An 18155-nucleotide genomic window follows, 5' to 3' on the forward strand; every position below is an offset into this window, starting at 1 on the left:
CTTTTTCTTTTTGTAAATTTTGATACCCTTTAGATCATAATTGCTCTTTATTTCATAAATTACGGTTTCATATTTTTAATTTTGTAATTTCTGCATGCCATCTTACCAGATTTAAACTGATGATCTATAATCCGGAAAAATCGATAATCCGGAATCGCCGAAGTCCCGACGAGTCCGGATTAACGACTTTTGATTGTATATCAGCAAAGTGCTATTAACGTATGTTAAACTATGAAAGAAAAATCAACAAACAATTGTTAATTAATGCAATATTTAATAAAATAATTATTTTAACACATTATATTAAATAGTGATATATTTAATATAATTATTATTTTAGCACACTTACTAAGTAATGAAATATAAAACTAATGTAATGCAGCATAAATAAATAACGAATACACATTTACATTAAATCTGAAATTGGTTGTTTTGCATACAAAACTTAACATTTATAATTCTCACCATTTTCTTTTGAAGTTTAGTAATCTGCGATTCAACTTGATTAATTTCTTTGTCTAAACGATTGATATTATTTAGAATATTTTCTTTCAGTAACCGCATTGGAGATTCACCTCGACCTTCTTCAGATGGCAATGTAGGAGAAATTGCTTCTACCTGAGGTGTATAAGCAGGTTCCTGAAAACAAAAATCAGAAATAAAAAATAATCTGAAAAGTGAGGAATCATAGGCTATAAGTGAAGTAACACATATTCAAAGAGAAAGATGTTACAAAGAGTACTACAAAGCATACTACAATTCCAATCAAAATAATAATACTAATAATATGTATCACCTAGCTATAACAACTACTTTTTAACTTTATTAGAGAAAAACTTGTGAATTTCAAAATTGTCCTCTGGCATTAAAACGCTACACAGTTGTAGAGGCATGGTAGTTGGGAAAGACCTCTATCGCTTTGTTTTCTAAAACCCCAGAATGCATACAAAATGGAAAAAAAGGGTGGCAGGTTATTTGTCATATTAGCCAGGTTTTCATAAGATCACTCAAAACACAGAGGGTTTTTAATAAAATCACATAAAAGGAAAGTTCATTCACAAACATGGGAAATAGACATGCACTTTAGGTTTTCATCTGGTAGTGGAATAGAAAATTTGCTGATTTGAAATCATGCTTTTATGCTTTATGGGATTGTCTTTGTTAATTTCAGGTGACAGACTAGGTAACAAAAAGATGAATTTTTCCTCTGGGTAAAGATACAAGTAGGTGGTTTAAGTTTTCACAATTAGTAGGGGAAATATTTCTAAGGCCAGTTTTAGATGCAAAACATTTATCTTTGGGAAGGAAAATACCCACTGGTTCCACACAGCCTGTGGGTCTGACAAATGGGAGGAAAAAAGAGGGGTGGTGCTTCGAGGTGTGTTTGTACTTTAGCTCTATTGTTGAGATGCCCTTCCTGAGCAAGATTACATACTCCTACCTAATTTATTTAAAAGTTAAAAACAGGCCCTATCGGAGCTGAAAATCAAAATAACATATTTGAGGCATATCAAGTAATAAAATAATTTAATGGCTTTTCTTCCTGAACAAAATAGATATTATATCTTACATTTACAAAAATTAAAAAGGGGCCCTTACTATGCCCAATAATAGAAAGTGTGTGTTTGGGGGAGGGAGTTCTTGGTATTATAGTAGAAAGCATGTTCATTTTATATAGTATCTAAAGCAGGGTTTCTTAAACTTTTTGGTCTGAAGACCCCCATGAAATATTTACTAAAATTTTGTGGGACCCCTAAGTATTTCGCAAATTTGACACATAATAATCCCAACCCTGTTTTGACTTTCTACTTATAGAATAAAACAGCTCACTTGGCGTGGATTATATCCTGATTGTCGATTTTGTGCCAATCAATCACTGCATAAACTGCACAGTGAAGAGGATTTATAGCAACAGTTCAACAATAAAGTTTCTGAAGAAAAAAAGAAGTGTTTTTAAGTAATTATAATTGCCTTTAAACCTAATGAATCTTATAAATTTTCATGTGCAATTTATCCTCTCTCCCAAACCAAAATTTTCAGCAGAAACCTAATTCAGTTTTGATACAAAATTCCTTCAAAAGAAAAATGGTGCTCCTTTGGTAGACGGTTGCACGGATTTTGGCAACTTTTTGGCAATTTTTCTTTTGGCGAGTATTATGACTTATGGTAAACCCATTGCTGGAAAAGTTATTTATGGTAACTGATACTTTGTTGTCATTTTATTTAAAAATATAATGCGTCTTATTATGCATAAATTCCGTGTTTTAAATATTATTTATGACTTCTAAATATTAAAAATCAATTTAATTTTGCATTTTTATTTGAAATAAAAATTTTATTGTTTATGATATTTTATGAAATTTTATGCTGTGGATGATGTAATCAACGACGTCGCCTTACTTTAAAAATATTTGCTTTTAATATCTATAAATTTAATCTAATGTTTTAAACATTATTTATTAAATATTAAAATACAATTTAATTTTGCATTTCTTTTTTTAAATGGTTTTATTATGTATGATTATTTAAATAATTTTAATTCTAGGTGTGATGTAATCAGCTCTTTGATTGGTTATAGAATATTTGTGCATTAACGAGCTGCAATCAGCTCCCTGATAAGCTGCTGAAAATTTGTGCATTATTGCGCCATTTTAAAATTTAATTCATATCTTCGAATTCCTTCAAAGATGAATGTTGTTTTTGATAAGTACCAAGAATGTTTGGTATCGGAATCAAAAAATTGTCCTTTGAGACCTTATTTTCGCCAGCCTGGCTTTCCTAATCAAAGATTTATTTATAAATTCTTACAAGGGTCAGAGGAAATTTATTTTAATTTTTTGGAGGAAACCTTGCTAATTGCTTCTTCAATGAAGTGCAAAAATGTAGATCACATATGAAGATCGTTAGAAGAGCCGATTCTGAGACGGCCGTATATGGTATTGTGGTCATGTTGGAAGAAATAACCGCTGTAATGGTAAGAAAATTATTAGACATTCGTCCTTTTTTACCGACAATAAACTAATTGCTGTCATTTTAGCTCTAGTGTACGAAGCGTTCTTATTTACTTATTTTTAAGTATTTAATTTAAGTTATATTTTAATTCTTTTAAACGTTGGTATGATGGTTTTTAATTCGATATTCAGTTTACATAATATTTTAATCCAATTAAACGTTGGTGCAATGTTTTTATAGCGGTATTTTTATTCTACTTCTGTGCTATATGAAAGTAATAATTTAACCTTTCTTTAGTATTTTATACTCGTAGTAAATGTATTTATTTACATTTGCTTGCCATCTTAAAAAACAATGTTTTCAACAAAAAAATTCATCCATAATTTAAATATTTATTTTTTTAAAGTTTTGAATATTTTACTATGCGGAAAATAACGTAAAAACGGCGTTTTTCAAGATGGTTGACGATTGTAAAAACCGCGCCAACAATTGCGCCAAAGTAAATCACCAAAAATCCGTGCAACCGTCTACCAAAGAAGTACCAGAAAAATTTTCCTGTATTCGTTTATTGGTAACTGGGTTGCTATTACTTTTTTACATAGAAAATAATAATAATAATAATATACTAACATATATCAAATATGACATATATTACACAAAATAAATAACAGATAACAAGAACATATAATTAAAAATATTAATAGTTAGAACCTCCTTCTCAAAGGGCCCAGAGCCACTCAGTTGCCAAAATTGGCAAACCCAATCACTACTAATACTTCAAATGCAGCCAAAAAGCTTATGCCTGGTTATTTTAAATAAGAAAGTACCTAACAATTTACAAATGCATGATAAAAAATTAATAAAAGAAAACTAAACTTTCTAATTTCAGGACTTCTGTTCTAACATTTGATACAACCCAACTGAAAAAAAAAAAGTAACTTAACTCCTGGAAGTTGAAACAAAATAACCATTAATTTACTTTTGACAGATTTATGCCTAACACATGGACAAAATCAAAATGGTTCTACCTTGTCAAAGAAGTAAACTAATTTCAACTGGTTCATTAAATTAGGATCAGAGCCAGCTTATTTTTGTTGGCAAATATTTTGAGAAATGCACATGTATATAGTAGAGCAGCATGCCAAAATTGTAATTACAGAAATTAGCTTACTTTTTTTATCACAACATTTCTTGTATCTATTAAAAGAGGTTGATGGACGGGAGCTTTGGGTTCAACAGCAAGCCTTGGCCGCTTCATCTGTTGCCCAGCATCCATCTCAGAAGGAGTATGCACACTCACTACTGGTGGTTTTAAGGTTCTAGCAGCCATTGCGGTTGAGGAATAAGGAACACCAATCGTTAATGGAGGATTATTTTCATATTGGTACCTAATAGCTTCCATATACCTGTAAAAAAAAAAATTGGGTAGCTTTTTAGATATATGCACTTAGATATTAGCACATATGCTATATCTTCAAGTATGCCGCAAAACACAAAAATTTTCATTTTTGGACTACTGAACCTAGCTTAAAAATTTTAGAAACTAAAGCTTCTGCAGTCATCAAATAAATCATGATGTTTACGAGTTTCGGTACTTTTCCGTTTCGCCGGCGCAAATCTCGCCAAGCAGACTTTGTTGGCGACAACATATAGTATACACATAAAAAATGTTAATTCTAAGTTTTTTTTTTTTTTTTTGAAGGCATAAACATTTTAATATGGTTTAAATTTTTGTAAAAAGCCAATAAATAAAGACAATAAATTTGTAAAAAGACATTAATTTAAGAATTTACTATGATTTCATGGTTCAAAATCCTGATTCGCCGGTTCGTATCACGTGACCCCAAGTGATCTCATCTCACGTAAACTACGCTACTAAAATCTAATTCGCTCAGTAATTATCTACATTAATTTGACGTTAAATCTTAATTTGGAATACAAGTTTAAATGCAAGAATTATTTCAATTCGTACGAATAGCTTACTCAGAAATTATGTAAAACCGCAGTGCTTTACTTCGCTAGTGCATTCTCATTAGAATTGATGAATTTAACACTTGATTTCGCCTTCGGATGAGCGGTGTAATTGCGTTCTAATTGACTTAGAACTAATTGACTTATTACCGTGAATTGTCTTAGGGGATAAAATTTAAATATCGTGTAAAAATTTTATATGCCAGTATTGAAAGAAACAATCTGATAAGAAATGGCTTCAACTTGTTTTGAAACTGAAGTGTAAAAGGTTACCAGCGAAGATATTTCGTCTGGCATCAGTTAAACCATTATTGGCGACTTTATCGTTTGCGCCGGCAAAACGGAAAAGTACCCGAGTTTCTTTTCAGGCAACTGAAGCTCTTTAAATATGTTCATATTTACAGGTTATAAAACTCCCATTAGCGTTACAGTTATTAAAAAAATGATATTAACAACAATACATACAACAAATAAAAGAGGTCATGAATCATGCCCAGATTACATAAAGTATATTTAAAATGTGAAGGGCTATACTACCTTTCTCTTTCAATAAGAGAATTATATTCAGGTGTCGGTCTTAAAGATAACCTGCGCCTAACATGCACATGTTGGTCTCCATACCTTTCAATATGATGGCTTTCGGATGGTTGCCGAGTGTCAACCTAAAAACATAAATACAGAAAATCAGTAAAACAACAAATAATGATATGTAAACTAACTTGCAGTTCAACTGAATACTTCAAAATGTTTTACATGACAAAAGCAAAACATATACCACTCTCATGAAAAGCTATTGCATCAAACTGCTTAAAATAAGATTTTTTTTTTCACATGAAATATAATTCTACATGTTTAAGAGAGCTTAAATAAAATAATGAGAAATTTATGTATCACGAATGCAAAGATAATAAACATATCAGATATATTTTGCTTTTTAATTTTATTCAGAAGTTTGATCAAAAAGAGCGATATTAATATAGCGCAATAGTTAAATATAGTCTATAACGATGAAAAACATAACCACTAAATAAAATACACATTAAGCTCTTCGATCGTAGAATTTATTACAGAATGCAAAAAGAAAGCAAATAATCGTGAGTAATAAACTGATTGCGAAACTTCCATTTTACCGAATTTCCTCTTTTCACAAACTTATTAAAAATTACATTCGACACAATCAAGGCCGGTACAGTGTGCGGCCGCGCCAGTGGTCGAATTTTAGGGATGGAAAATGTAGCCAAGCACAGTGTGGGAAAATTAGCAAGCACACACCGGGCAGCAGAACGTCTAGCTCCGGCTTTGACAACACAGTCTTCTAGTGCTCATATAAATATTCGTATTGCTATTACAATGATAAACAAAAATTAATTACCATCTTCTAAAGCTGCTTAGCAGATTTTTAAAAATACATTTTGGCCGGGAGGAATTGGCAAACCCTCTCGCCCACTTGGCGACAAAATTAAACTGCTTAATTGTACTTTCTACTTTGAATAGTTCCGTTTAAAATATGTATGGTGGTAAATATTTACTTTTATTTGTAAACGATACGAAAATTTGTAATTTGATATTTGTAAAGGATACGAAGCCAACTATTTATGTTCATTTTATTTAAAACTACACGCTTTTTAATCACATTAAATACGAATTAAAAATTCAACACTTGCAATCTATCCTACGGAAACAAAAAGATTTTCACAAAATTGGGATAGCACTACTTTAAAAATTTTATACAGAATAACAGAGAACTATTATCAAGTTGCCAAAAATCAAATGGTAATTAAAAGAAATCCTACAAAAAATCCTGATTCTAGGACTCTTAAGAAATAAAATTTTTCAATCTCATATATCTTAAGTCCTACCAAAGATTATTTCGAATTATGTGAACAGTATTTATCAAAATAAAAAGATTTCAGCAGGTTACTCGGTAACCCAAAATCTGCACTGGGAACATCTGCTCACGGCAAACAAATGTCTTTCAGAGACTACATTTTTCTCGAGTTTATTAAACGAGGAACAATATAAACCCATGTGGCGATAAAACAGCTTAAATAACTAGAAACAAATGCATAAGATTTTCTGATAGTTAGATATTCGCGCAACCACTTTGGCGATTTTTTACAGAAGAAAAAGAATGAAGACATAAAAATGGAAAGAAATATTCAGTACATACACGTATCTTAGTACGTACATATTTTACGCTTTAATTATTTATTCTGAAAAATTAATAAATAAACTAACTTTGTAGGGGCTTCGTAAGAAATATTGTGGAGATCGGCGATCGCTTTAAATAGATTAATTGTTCTTTTAGAGGTGGTGGTGGATGGGTTGGTTCCCCCCTTCCCAAAACTGTATTTTTATAGAAATTTTACTGAAATGTCCTCCACGCCAAGCAGATTTCCCAAATGTATAATTTAAAACCGAATTCAAGGTAAAAAAATATCACAATTTTTCTCTATAATAAATTTAATGCAACAAACACAACACATACGGAAATGGCGACACTGCTTGTTAAAGCTAAACCAGCAACTAACTTTGGTACATTCTGAAAACTGTGGCGACTTCTTCGAGGTTGTTGCGCTAACACGTTTAGTACCCTAAAAATTGTTCTTCAAAGTTTTATATGTTTATAAAACTGCTATTCAGAAAAAAATACGCCTCAATAAAATTTCGGTAATTACCCACTTCTCAAAAGTAATCTTTTTAATTTACTATAATGATAGAATGTACCAAAAGTGAAATTATAATTTTCAAATCAATCAACGTACCACAGCCACGTTAAGAATGAGGAAAACGACCGAACTGCCTCGAGTAAAAGTCAGGAGAAGGCGCAAAGTTATAATAATTAAAATAACAATGCGCGAAAAAAAAAACCTTTAAAGATATTTAGCAGATTCATTTTGGAGATTTCTCTCGCACGTTATCATCTATCGTCACGAGACTTCTGCAGTGTAACATCAATGATCCTAAAAGCTTAATAATTATCAATAATTTGGTCATAACCTTGATATATGCGGTACTAACGCAATTACCTTAGACGAAGTCAAATTTTCAAAATCCACTAGCAACCATGCACGTAACAATTTTTCAGTTTTGGGAAGAGACGTCGCCATTTTCGCATGCATTCTTTTTTTTACAATCGAGAGATTTTTATAGTCATTTTACATTCAGCTTTAACGTATGTATAAGTGAGATTAGCCTGCTATGGAAATAAAGTGTAACAAAATTTCCGCAGGAATACTGGTAAAAAAAATAACTTTAAAGTAATAGCTGCTTTGAATCTATTCTTAAAGAGATCGCCACGAAATTTCCACCAGAAGAAACAAAAACCCGCTTGTAGGTAGGTATGCAATAAGTTATTCTTTTTTTCCTCAAGAAGCAAAATCAGGCAGTGGTTGGCGCTGCACTTAATTTCTTGCATAATTACATTTAAACAAAGTGTACAGTAAAAAAAGGGTGAGGACTTCATTACTAGTAGCTGACTCGTATGTGTGCAAATGATCATTTCATCTTATAATATTTAGAAACCCTTTGAAATAAATTTCTAAAAATGCTATGGTGCTTTTTATTGACTAAAATGATAAATGAAACTTTGAAATTACTACAAATGAAGAAACAGCGTTTGTATAATAATAGGTATCAACAAAAACATACAGGCAAAGTTTTTATTCAGAAAAATTTCATTTGTTATGTTTTACGTACATTTGAAGCGACAGTCTTTTTGAATGTAGAATTATGAACAGCTATCCAAAGATGCTGAAGACTATTTTTAAAATTAGTTCGCATTTGCGTTACACAAGAGGGAAGACACACGCAAACAATCACGCAGAGAAACTCATGCCGTGACAAGAATGAAACGTAAAAAAAAAAAAAAAAAAAAAAAAGATATGATCAGCGATTTTTTAATCACACTGTCGTTTACAGACGCTGACTTCTTTCATGAATCTTATTCCATGTGCATGGACTAACAATGTACAAAAGCCCCACACGAGTGGCCAAGTACTTAAAACAGCTGAATCTTGGCAGTTTAACTTGGGTTCGATCCTAGTTATGGCTTCATTGGTTGGTTTTCCTGGTTTTTCACCAACTGTAAGGTGAATACGAACTAGCTTAGAAAGTCCTCCATAAGGCTATCCCTTTCCCTAAGCAGATAGGCCTTATGTACTCTCTTCCGTATTCAGATAACCTAAGCTGCAATGTGCAAAACACACCAACAGCTCACTTCAATCAAGTGTAAGTTCTGCAAACAAGCAAACCATGGGCTTCGGGGTTTTTTTTCGCTTTGCAAAACTCGGTGTATATTTTTTTTCTTTTTATTTACTTTATTCAAACAGTAATTAATGCATTTATTTAATAGTGTCATATTTTTCTATTTAATCCCATTCACTTTCGAAAAGGAAATACCGAAAGAAAACATTCAAAATAATACATTAGTAACGAAAGTGTTCTGAAAAAATCTCTATCTGTACTCCAAGGGATTGGTTAGCTTTGTTCTCAACAGCCTCATTTCAAAATCAACTGATCTACATCTGAAATAGAACGGTTAAAAGAGTCATTTACATAGATACATTTCTATTGCCACTTTCATTGTGATACCTCAATTTCATACAAAAATACTAAGATTTTGTGGCTCTAGCATTAAAATCCGCGATCTGTATCGTGAATTTTCATGATTTTCAACATTACACGTCAAATGTTTAATACCATTCTTACGTCTAACACCAGCGATAAAACGCACAATACGTTTTCGAGTCCGATTAACGGACATAAGAAGCACTGTCGCGACTTCTTGCTTTTACGGAGAGTCCAAGATTATCCTGCTAGCTGAGGCAGCTTAATGCCGGCCTCCCCTCCACTACGTCAAATTAATCGATGCGGTAACCTCTTTCTCAACGACCTTCGCACGTGGACAGCTCAACAGTTTGTCCCTCAGACGGCGAGCAGCAAGCGAATATAAGAGAAGTTCAAGGAAAGTTTCATTCTATAATTTTCTTCTCGCGATACATTAAATTGTTTACCTTTCTACTTGTGTGTGTGCATCAGCTTTAGGTGTGTTAAAAACTATTTTAACACATTATTTGTAATCTGAATTACGTCGATCTTTTTGGATTTTCCTCAAATGAATTTTGGACTTTAGACCGTGTAAATATAACGAACAGCTCAGAAAAAGGTAAATATAAAGCAACTGTTGAAATGTCTTATTCTAACGTCGTTTGGAATCGTATTCGTTGAAATAAGATACAACAGTTGTTTTGGGATCGTCAGCTTTCTAGCATAATCAGCTTGGAGGGCATATAATTTTTCTTTATTCACACGGAAACAATCATAAAATGTTTCAGGATCAAAAACAGCCGTATTTTTTGTTGAATTTAACAAAACCGTAATTAATTTCTGATATACACCTTTTGAACATCCCCGGGATTCATTAGCTTGCTCAAAACAATTTGCTTAAAAGAATTATATAATAAATATTAGAAATTAAAAACTGAGGTCAAAGTAATAAGGGTTGTTTCACCTAAACTGTTTCAATTGGCGAAATCAGATGTTCGCTTTATCGGAAAGTAACTTTTCGAAAAGCGGCTGAAACAGGAATGGGAGAATCGGTGGGAAAGGCTGCGAACAAAATGGTATCATTTCGAACTGGGATTAAAATGAAAAAGGACGAAATGCACTAACCCGATTACAATCGTACACGAGAGGGGAAGATGCATAAGTCACTTGATACACACTTTTGCGAGAATCTGTGATGAATTTAAAAAAAAAAAAATAATAATAAATTAAAAAAATCGCCACACATTAAAAAATAACAGAAAATTATATTATATATTCAAAACCACTTTTCAACTAACGAAACTTCAAAATTTTCAGCTTAAATTGCAAATAATTAGACTTTGTATCATATTCAATGCACTTTACCATGGGTGATGTTAAACAGAAAACAAGAAATTAAGAATCTGTGCTATAAAAAAAAACGTGAAGAGGGTGTTTTATTAAAAATACCGGAAATGAAGATGTCCAATGGCAAGCTTATTAAACATACCTCAACTAAAAGAAAGGTTTATAGAAAGGGGGGGGGAAATCGCTTCATACAGTTATCACATACGTGAAAGTGTAATTACATCCAATACCTGAATATTTTTACTCAATTCATTATTCTTTTCTGATTATTTGCACACCGCATCGTTATGCTTTCTGCATTATTATGCTTTCTGATTAGTTCACAGCATATGTGCAGCTAAATTTAAGGTCAGTGAAAAGATTACCAAACATATTTACACTGATGAGACAAAACATTATGATATTTCCCATATTTTTCAATGAACCCATCTGAATGACGTGAAGGGCAAGTGATTAAGTGGGAATGATATTTAACTGCTGCTCCAGAAGGTAAGGAATCATTCTTGCACTTACTTTTGTGTCTGATAAGGCTGTTGATCTAAGAGAATTTGATAGAGATCAGATTGTAGTGGCTCAAAGACTTGGAACAAATATCTCCAAAACTGCATGACCAATAGGTTGTTTATGAGCTTCTATTGTTAGTATTTATGCAAAGTGGGTAAATGATAGTAAAACCAGCAGTAGATGACAAAGTATTGAAAGTCCACAACATCATCAAAGAAAAAGAACGTTGGAGATTGTCCCGCTTGGTACAGCAAAGTCGGCACCAGACAGTGGCTCAGCTAACAGCTCTATAATGCAGGTCCCAGTGCAAGTATTTCAGAACACATATTTCAGCGGACACTGTTGGACATGGGACTGCACAGCAGACATCCCACTTGTGTGTCTTTGCTGACCAATCGCCATTACCAGCTATGCCTATTGTGGGTGCTGGAACATCGAGACTGAACCATGGATAAGTGGAAGACAGTTGCCTGGTCTGACAAATCACGATTTCTGATTCATCACATCGATGCTCGTGTCAAGATATGTTATCTTCCAGGCGAACAGTTGCTCTCCCCCCTTTACAGCAAGTCATACACAGGCTGGTGGTATCAGTATTATATGCTTTGGAGTATGTTCTCATGAGTGGCTCTGGGACGCTTAGTTGTGACAGAAAACTAAAAGCTGTGGACTCGCTGAGTATAACTGTGTATCAGTTGAAGGTGTCTTGACAACATCACATATCACGAGATTAGAATTATGTTGGAGTGGTTCGAGGAACATAAGTATGAATTCCAATTAATGTCCTGGCCGTCTAACTCACCTTATCTTAACCTGATAAAGCACATTTGGGATGTCATGAAGTGGCAGCTCGTAGCTCAAACACCACTATGTCAGAATATCTCAACTTTGCATGACCCCTGCTTAGACATTTGGTACAGCCTGTCTCCAGTCATCTACCAAGAACTTGTGGCATCTATGCCAAGGCGAGTTGCAGCTATTTGCAGGCCAAAAGTTGCACAACACGGTCAATAAGGACTGTGAAGTCTGCCAGCAGAAAGGAATGATTTCTTCAGATGTGCTGTGTATTCCTAAATATAAAAATTGTTTTTTCAAAGAAATTTGAAAACTGTAGCTGAACAGTATCCACTGACTATAAAAATACAAATACACCAGCCATATAGGCCCTTTTTTTATTCATAACATATTTTTTTCACATAAAAAGTTTTTTTGTCCTTTATTACCTATGAACACAATGTCCATGAGCCGTTAAGACAGCCAAACAAATGTTTTTGACAATCCACAAAGTAGTCTATGAGCTGGTGACTTTTTTTACGAGGTTGTGGATAATCAGACTTATGCACAAAAAGTGCAAACTCAACAACAAAAACACAATTTAATTTTAAGATATACCTGCAATAAAATTAACTATTTAAAATTAGAGAAAGTGCATACCTGGAAATGTGTGTCCCTGTACATATGATTGGCAGATGCGTAAATGGCCCCACCCCCACCAGGATGAACCAAGTGGGGGGAGGAGGCCGCTACAACAGCTGCAGCAGCGGAAGTGACGTAGGAGGTAGAAGAGGTGGAGCACCGTGAAGAGGGGTCCTGTGGATATGGATATCCCCTAGTGCCCGTTAGGGGCGGGCTGTGATGACCCCCGCCTGCCCCATGAGACAGTGGTTGATGCGGAGGTCTCTTGTACTGAGCATTCCCTTCATGCGGAGGCCTGTTGTAGAAAACAAAAAAATACTTTGTACAACACTGACAAAAATTTTCACTTTTGTCTACAAATAAAATATTTTAACTTTAAATACGAAATTGTACATTTTAGAAAACAATGGTACTTTTCTCTTAACTCGTGTAACTTTTGACAGCAAGTCGCCAAATGTGCATCAAAATGCCAAGTATGCTCAAGACATTGCATACTTGTGCAATGTTTAATGTGGGCCCTGAGCGATGCCGAAATTGTGAGATTCTCGGATGTTTAAAAAAAAAAAAAAACGATTTGTTATTTTCGCTCAAAAACGACGGGAAATTGCACAAATTCGGCCCTACGCAGATTAAACATTACATATATTATATGAAATTACTGTTATTGCAAGTTCTTTTACTATTTTAATGTCACCTACGTATCGTTCGGGTTACCACCACCTAATGATCCCGACTCAATCACCTAATTTGATTTCGTGCCAACGTTTATGTCTGGCACCAAGCAGCGCCCCATTAACAGAAAACTATAAAAAACTTTTACGCAGAACAGTTAGTTCTTAATTGTTATCGAAAAATAAACCATTAAAAAAATTTTAGGAAGTGAGCATTTAGAGATATTTTCTTAAAATATATAACTCAGAAATAAATCATGCAATCAAAACACATTAATTAAGCACTTGTCAAATTTCTTATACGGTTTTAAATTCAGACTGCAAGCTTGACAGCAAGTACATAAAGTCTCGATTTGTCAAACATAAGCTAAGGCTGAAAAAAAATGGATAACTAATCGCTTTTAAGTACACTTCAATATTAAACATCAAACCAGATGTTATTTCAAAAAACGATGATCAATAAAAGTTTCACTTCATAGAAATAACAGCAAGTTTACACAGAGTTTCAATCAGCAAACTGTTTTTTAAAGAAATAAACTCATTAGGTCTCAACTAAGATAAACTTAATCCTCACTATTTCATACACATAATACTTCATAAACACTTATTTTTAGACTAACGCGTTTCCTTCCAATTTTCAGGGGGGGAAATGAAGCAAAATAAACAGCCACGAAAAACCTCAACCTGTCTTTATCGCTAACTCACCATAATATACTGCTCGTAGTAAATAACAAACAAAATAAACAATTCACCACAAACCTCGACCTAGGTCTTCATATTTTCTCTCCACAACATAAAAAGCTGATATCACGTGAAATATGGAAACGTGTTTTCATTTCATCGACACTAAATCGAAATACTGTTTGTTCATAACAGGACGAAATTCAGGATACATAATACCCGGAGTTTTTCGAATTAGTACACCTGAAGCATTCTTTTTGATCCCTGAATACAGAAAAAAAGCGAAGTCCATATGATGACTACCTCTAAAAATGATTTAAAATTTTTGCGAACGTAAATAAAAAACGGTACTCGACGTCACCTCAGTAAGACCACCTCTTCAAATTCAGCTGAAATTATGGGTGACTGATGTCTTAGAATTCACTGTCCTCAAGATCTTTTGACGAGATTTAAAATAATATTGTTGAATTTACTTTTGCATAACAGCAAATAAAAATTTTCGTGATTAACAAAGGCCGAATATATGTGTCGTTCTGTAAAGCCCCATTTGTGCGAACTGATGAAGAATGAAGCATTTCGGGTACCGCTTTACCCCCCCCCTCCCCCGCCCGGGTAACAAGATTATTTCTTGCAATTAGAGATAATAATAAGTATGTAAAGCTGAACCTGTGACGCAAAACAATATGTAGAAACGTGTGCTACAAGCACAACAACATAGCGGCAACGGATAATGAAAAGTTATTTTTAGCATATTACAACGAACCTCTCTTCCTCACAAATTATCATCCAAGATTCTAAATGGTTTTGGTTATCCGTGGAGGTGATCGTCATTAAAAAGTGACGCTCAGTACTGTTTGTATGAATCATATGAAAAGGATTAATTTAGAAAAAAACAGTTTAGAGCTGTCTATTATAAAGAGTTAATTTTAGGATGAAAGGGGGAAATACACAAATTAAAGAGGAAGAGTTACTCTACTCAAGTTAGTATTTCAGCTTCTCTGCTTTTTACCTTACTCACATATAACAAGCAATACACGGGGACCGGACCAAAATGTCGTTAAGCTTGGATACAAAAATTAATAACTAGTTTGGCGGTATCTCGCTAATTTAGGGATATATGCATTTTGTAAATGTTAAATAAGACTTGCTCCAGTATTCTTATTTTTCCGGCAGAGCACCGTCTGTTTCCAAGCATTTTGTGTTACATTATACAACGAATACCACGATTTCGCATATAATTTCAATAAAATTATTTACGTATATACAAAAATACGTAACAATATACGTTTCATACAAGAAAGACGTCGAGAAAAATGCACGTAAAAAATTAAACAATAAAAGACACCGTTTTAATTTTTTTACAGCATAAGCAAATTATGGAAAGACTCAAAGAATAAAATCACTAGGCGAAATGAGGACAATAAAATAGGCAATACAGTCAATTTTCCGAATAATGAAGGTGAGGAGGGAGATTAAGAATGGAAAAATTACTATCACAAACCATCAGAATAAATACAAAATTTTATGAGAAAAGCGGAGTATAAAATGCGCTGGATAACAATAGTGATAGCAGATGTCACAATATGTCCACAATAGTATGTAATTTAATTGTACATAATTTGTAATAAGTAAACATTATTAAATCATCGATTAAAAATAAATTGCCAATTCGCAAAAATAAATTAGGTGCACAGCGGTTAGTCATCGGCTAGACTCATACCGAAACACAAAAGCACTTTAAAACAAAAATAAACAAAAATATCCCGCCCTGCTTCGACGCGTGTTTGTGTTTGGAATACCAATTTTCAAAGAATAATAAAATAACTTATTCTCCAAACTATACTGCTTAAACACACAAATAAATTATTAGCCCAGAAGGCTATTAATTTCGTTTCGGCATTTTGCTTCCATTCACTGTAAATGGCGAATCACTTTTCAGATTGTTGCCACCAGATATTATCGCCTTGTATTATCTTTAAATAAATTAAATAATGAAGAATCTGCATAAATGTATGCATGTTTCTCGCATTGTGATAAAACAACGGTACCTAGAGCCATTCAATTTTGAATAACGTAATCCTCTACCGAATATCTGGAATCTGGAAGCCCTAATTTGGAATTTGTTTTATTATCGATTTCATATTTTGTAAAGCATTTATGAGTTTTTGATTAAGAGACTCAACGATTTCAAGGCGAGCAATGGCAACACTGTACGAGGTGGGGGGGATTATCTCCAGTGCCTCAGGAATTCTAAACATATGCTTATTTTAAAATTACTTTGTGATATTGCTGTTGAATTGAATTTTTTTGTTTAAGTGCGAAGAACATGATACTTAATAAATAAAGGTAACACACACAAAACGTTAAAAAAACACCCCTTTGGGGCGTAATGTAAAATCTAAAAGCTTTCACATTTTATTTTTTTAAATAGTATTTTTGTCAATTATATTGGTTACTCCTCGTTCCTGCTTTCATTACTATTATTATTTATTTTAATGCTGTCGGATTAACCGTAACAGTTTTCCACTACTGTTACAGTGAGCCGTCTCTTAGATGATCAGATATAACAGATTCTAGACGATTTTGGTTTACAATGTAAGGGAGTCGCCTTACAGAAGTAATGTGCATTAGGAGTGTTTATATTAGAAAAGCTTTTAGAAGTGGTCGTCAGATGAAAAGAAATAAGATATCCTGATGTTGAACAGCAGGACAGAAATCAAAACACTATTACCTCCATCTGCTCTCTAAAATAAAATGTTACCCTGAAACTATTAGCAGAGTAGATCTAATGAAACAATTTTCCATATTATGAATCACTACGCAGTAGAAACGATAAATACCTGCATTTTTAGATAAGACTGGTTTTAAAAAAATTATAATAATATAAAGCAATTAAGGGGGGGAGAAGCTATCTTGGCATTCATTGTATAAATCAATTCCCCGCCTAATAAATCAATTTAACACGTTGAAAGAGTTTTTATGACACATCTCTGAATGATTTCCTGAAATTCAAGATACAGCACATAAATCCCAAGCTTAAAATGAACTGCAAGAAAAAAAAAGAAAATTATGATATATTATTCCATCACAAATTAATGCTACATGAATAATTTTGGCTTATTTAATAAAAAAAAAAAAAAACTGTTTATTCAAGACGAGTTGGGCTTTTTTTCCCATCCCACTCTCAACGTATCGCAGCTTACCAGGCTTGCAATTTCCGGCTGATGAAAGAACTACAATTTATATATTCGGCCAAGACACGAAACCTACATAATGAAAACAATAACATCTCATTTCAGATATCAATAGGATTAAGCTTGTTGTCACGATTTACATGTTTTTAATTTTTACCGCAGGTCAGCATGTACTTTTAAAAAACTACTAAATTTATTTTTAGGAATAAACACGACGCGTGAATACCCTTAAAATGTTCAACAAGAATGTACTTATAATATGAAATAAAAATGGCTCTACTCTTATATGCGCGCTAAGATCGCCAAATGTGACGATATGTGTTCTGCGCTGGTTTTTGGCGCGATTGCATGTTGTATGGCAACCCTTTTGACGTTGAAAACTCTTTTACTGGAGTGATTTAATTGCTTGTTGGTTCGTGTCGTGCGTGTTTTGAAATGGCCTATGTTGCAATGAGAGACGTGGTTGCAAGAGGGTCTGGGAGCTCCAATTGGCGAGAAATTTGGCGATCTGAGTGCGCATATAAAAGTAGTTCCATGAAAATTCCTATGCAACTAGTGCGTTCGCAGCAACTTTAACCGGGGTCGAATTATCAGTGTTAAGCAGTTTTACCGATCGCCATTAATGAAAGAAAGAGCATTCATTCACTTGCTGTATTTATGTCTTAAATATCGAAAACACCAGCTGTGCCTGCGCTGGATCTTCAACAGATCGCCTACGCACGAAGTTTGCAAGATGTCTGTCAAGTGGCAATAATTTCTCTCTTGCCAGGAACGCCAACTGAAAAAAATATACATCTCAAAGAAGTTACCTTCGATATGCTTAATAAAAAGAAAAGTAAATCTTTGGTTTCACAGCTTATATGAATAAAAG

General features: G+C 33.4%; 1 protein-coding gene across 3 annotated transcripts in view; it reads right to left on the minus strand.

Moving 5' to 3' along the window:
• The window catches only part of Smr (nuclear receptor corepressor smrter), a 178355-nt gene that overhangs the window by 35566 nt on the left and 124634 nt on the right, over positions 1-18155 (minus strand). For all 3 annotated transcript variants that reach the window (XM_085827168.1, XM_085827152.1, XM_085827160.1), the window contains 4 exons: positions 12757-13033; positions 5461-5585; positions 4124-4358; positions 466-639 (listed from right to left, as the gene is read on the minus strand). In XM_085827168.1, coding sequence (XP_085683294.1) covers positions 466-639; positions 4124-4358; positions 5461-5585; positions 12757-13033 — 811 coding nt within the window. The remainder of the gene's footprint in view (positions 1-465; positions 640-4123; positions 4359-5460; positions 5586-12756; positions 13034-18155) is intronic.

The sequence above is a fragment of the Stegodyphus dumicola genome, chromosome 1, assembly GCF_044657685.1.
Source record: "Stegodyphus dumicola isolate Sdum_Otavi_A_Nest chromosome 1, ASM4465768v1".
NCBI classification, from domain to species: domain Eukaryota; kingdom Metazoa; phylum Arthropoda; class Arachnida; order Araneae; family Eresidae; genus Stegodyphus; species Stegodyphus dumicola.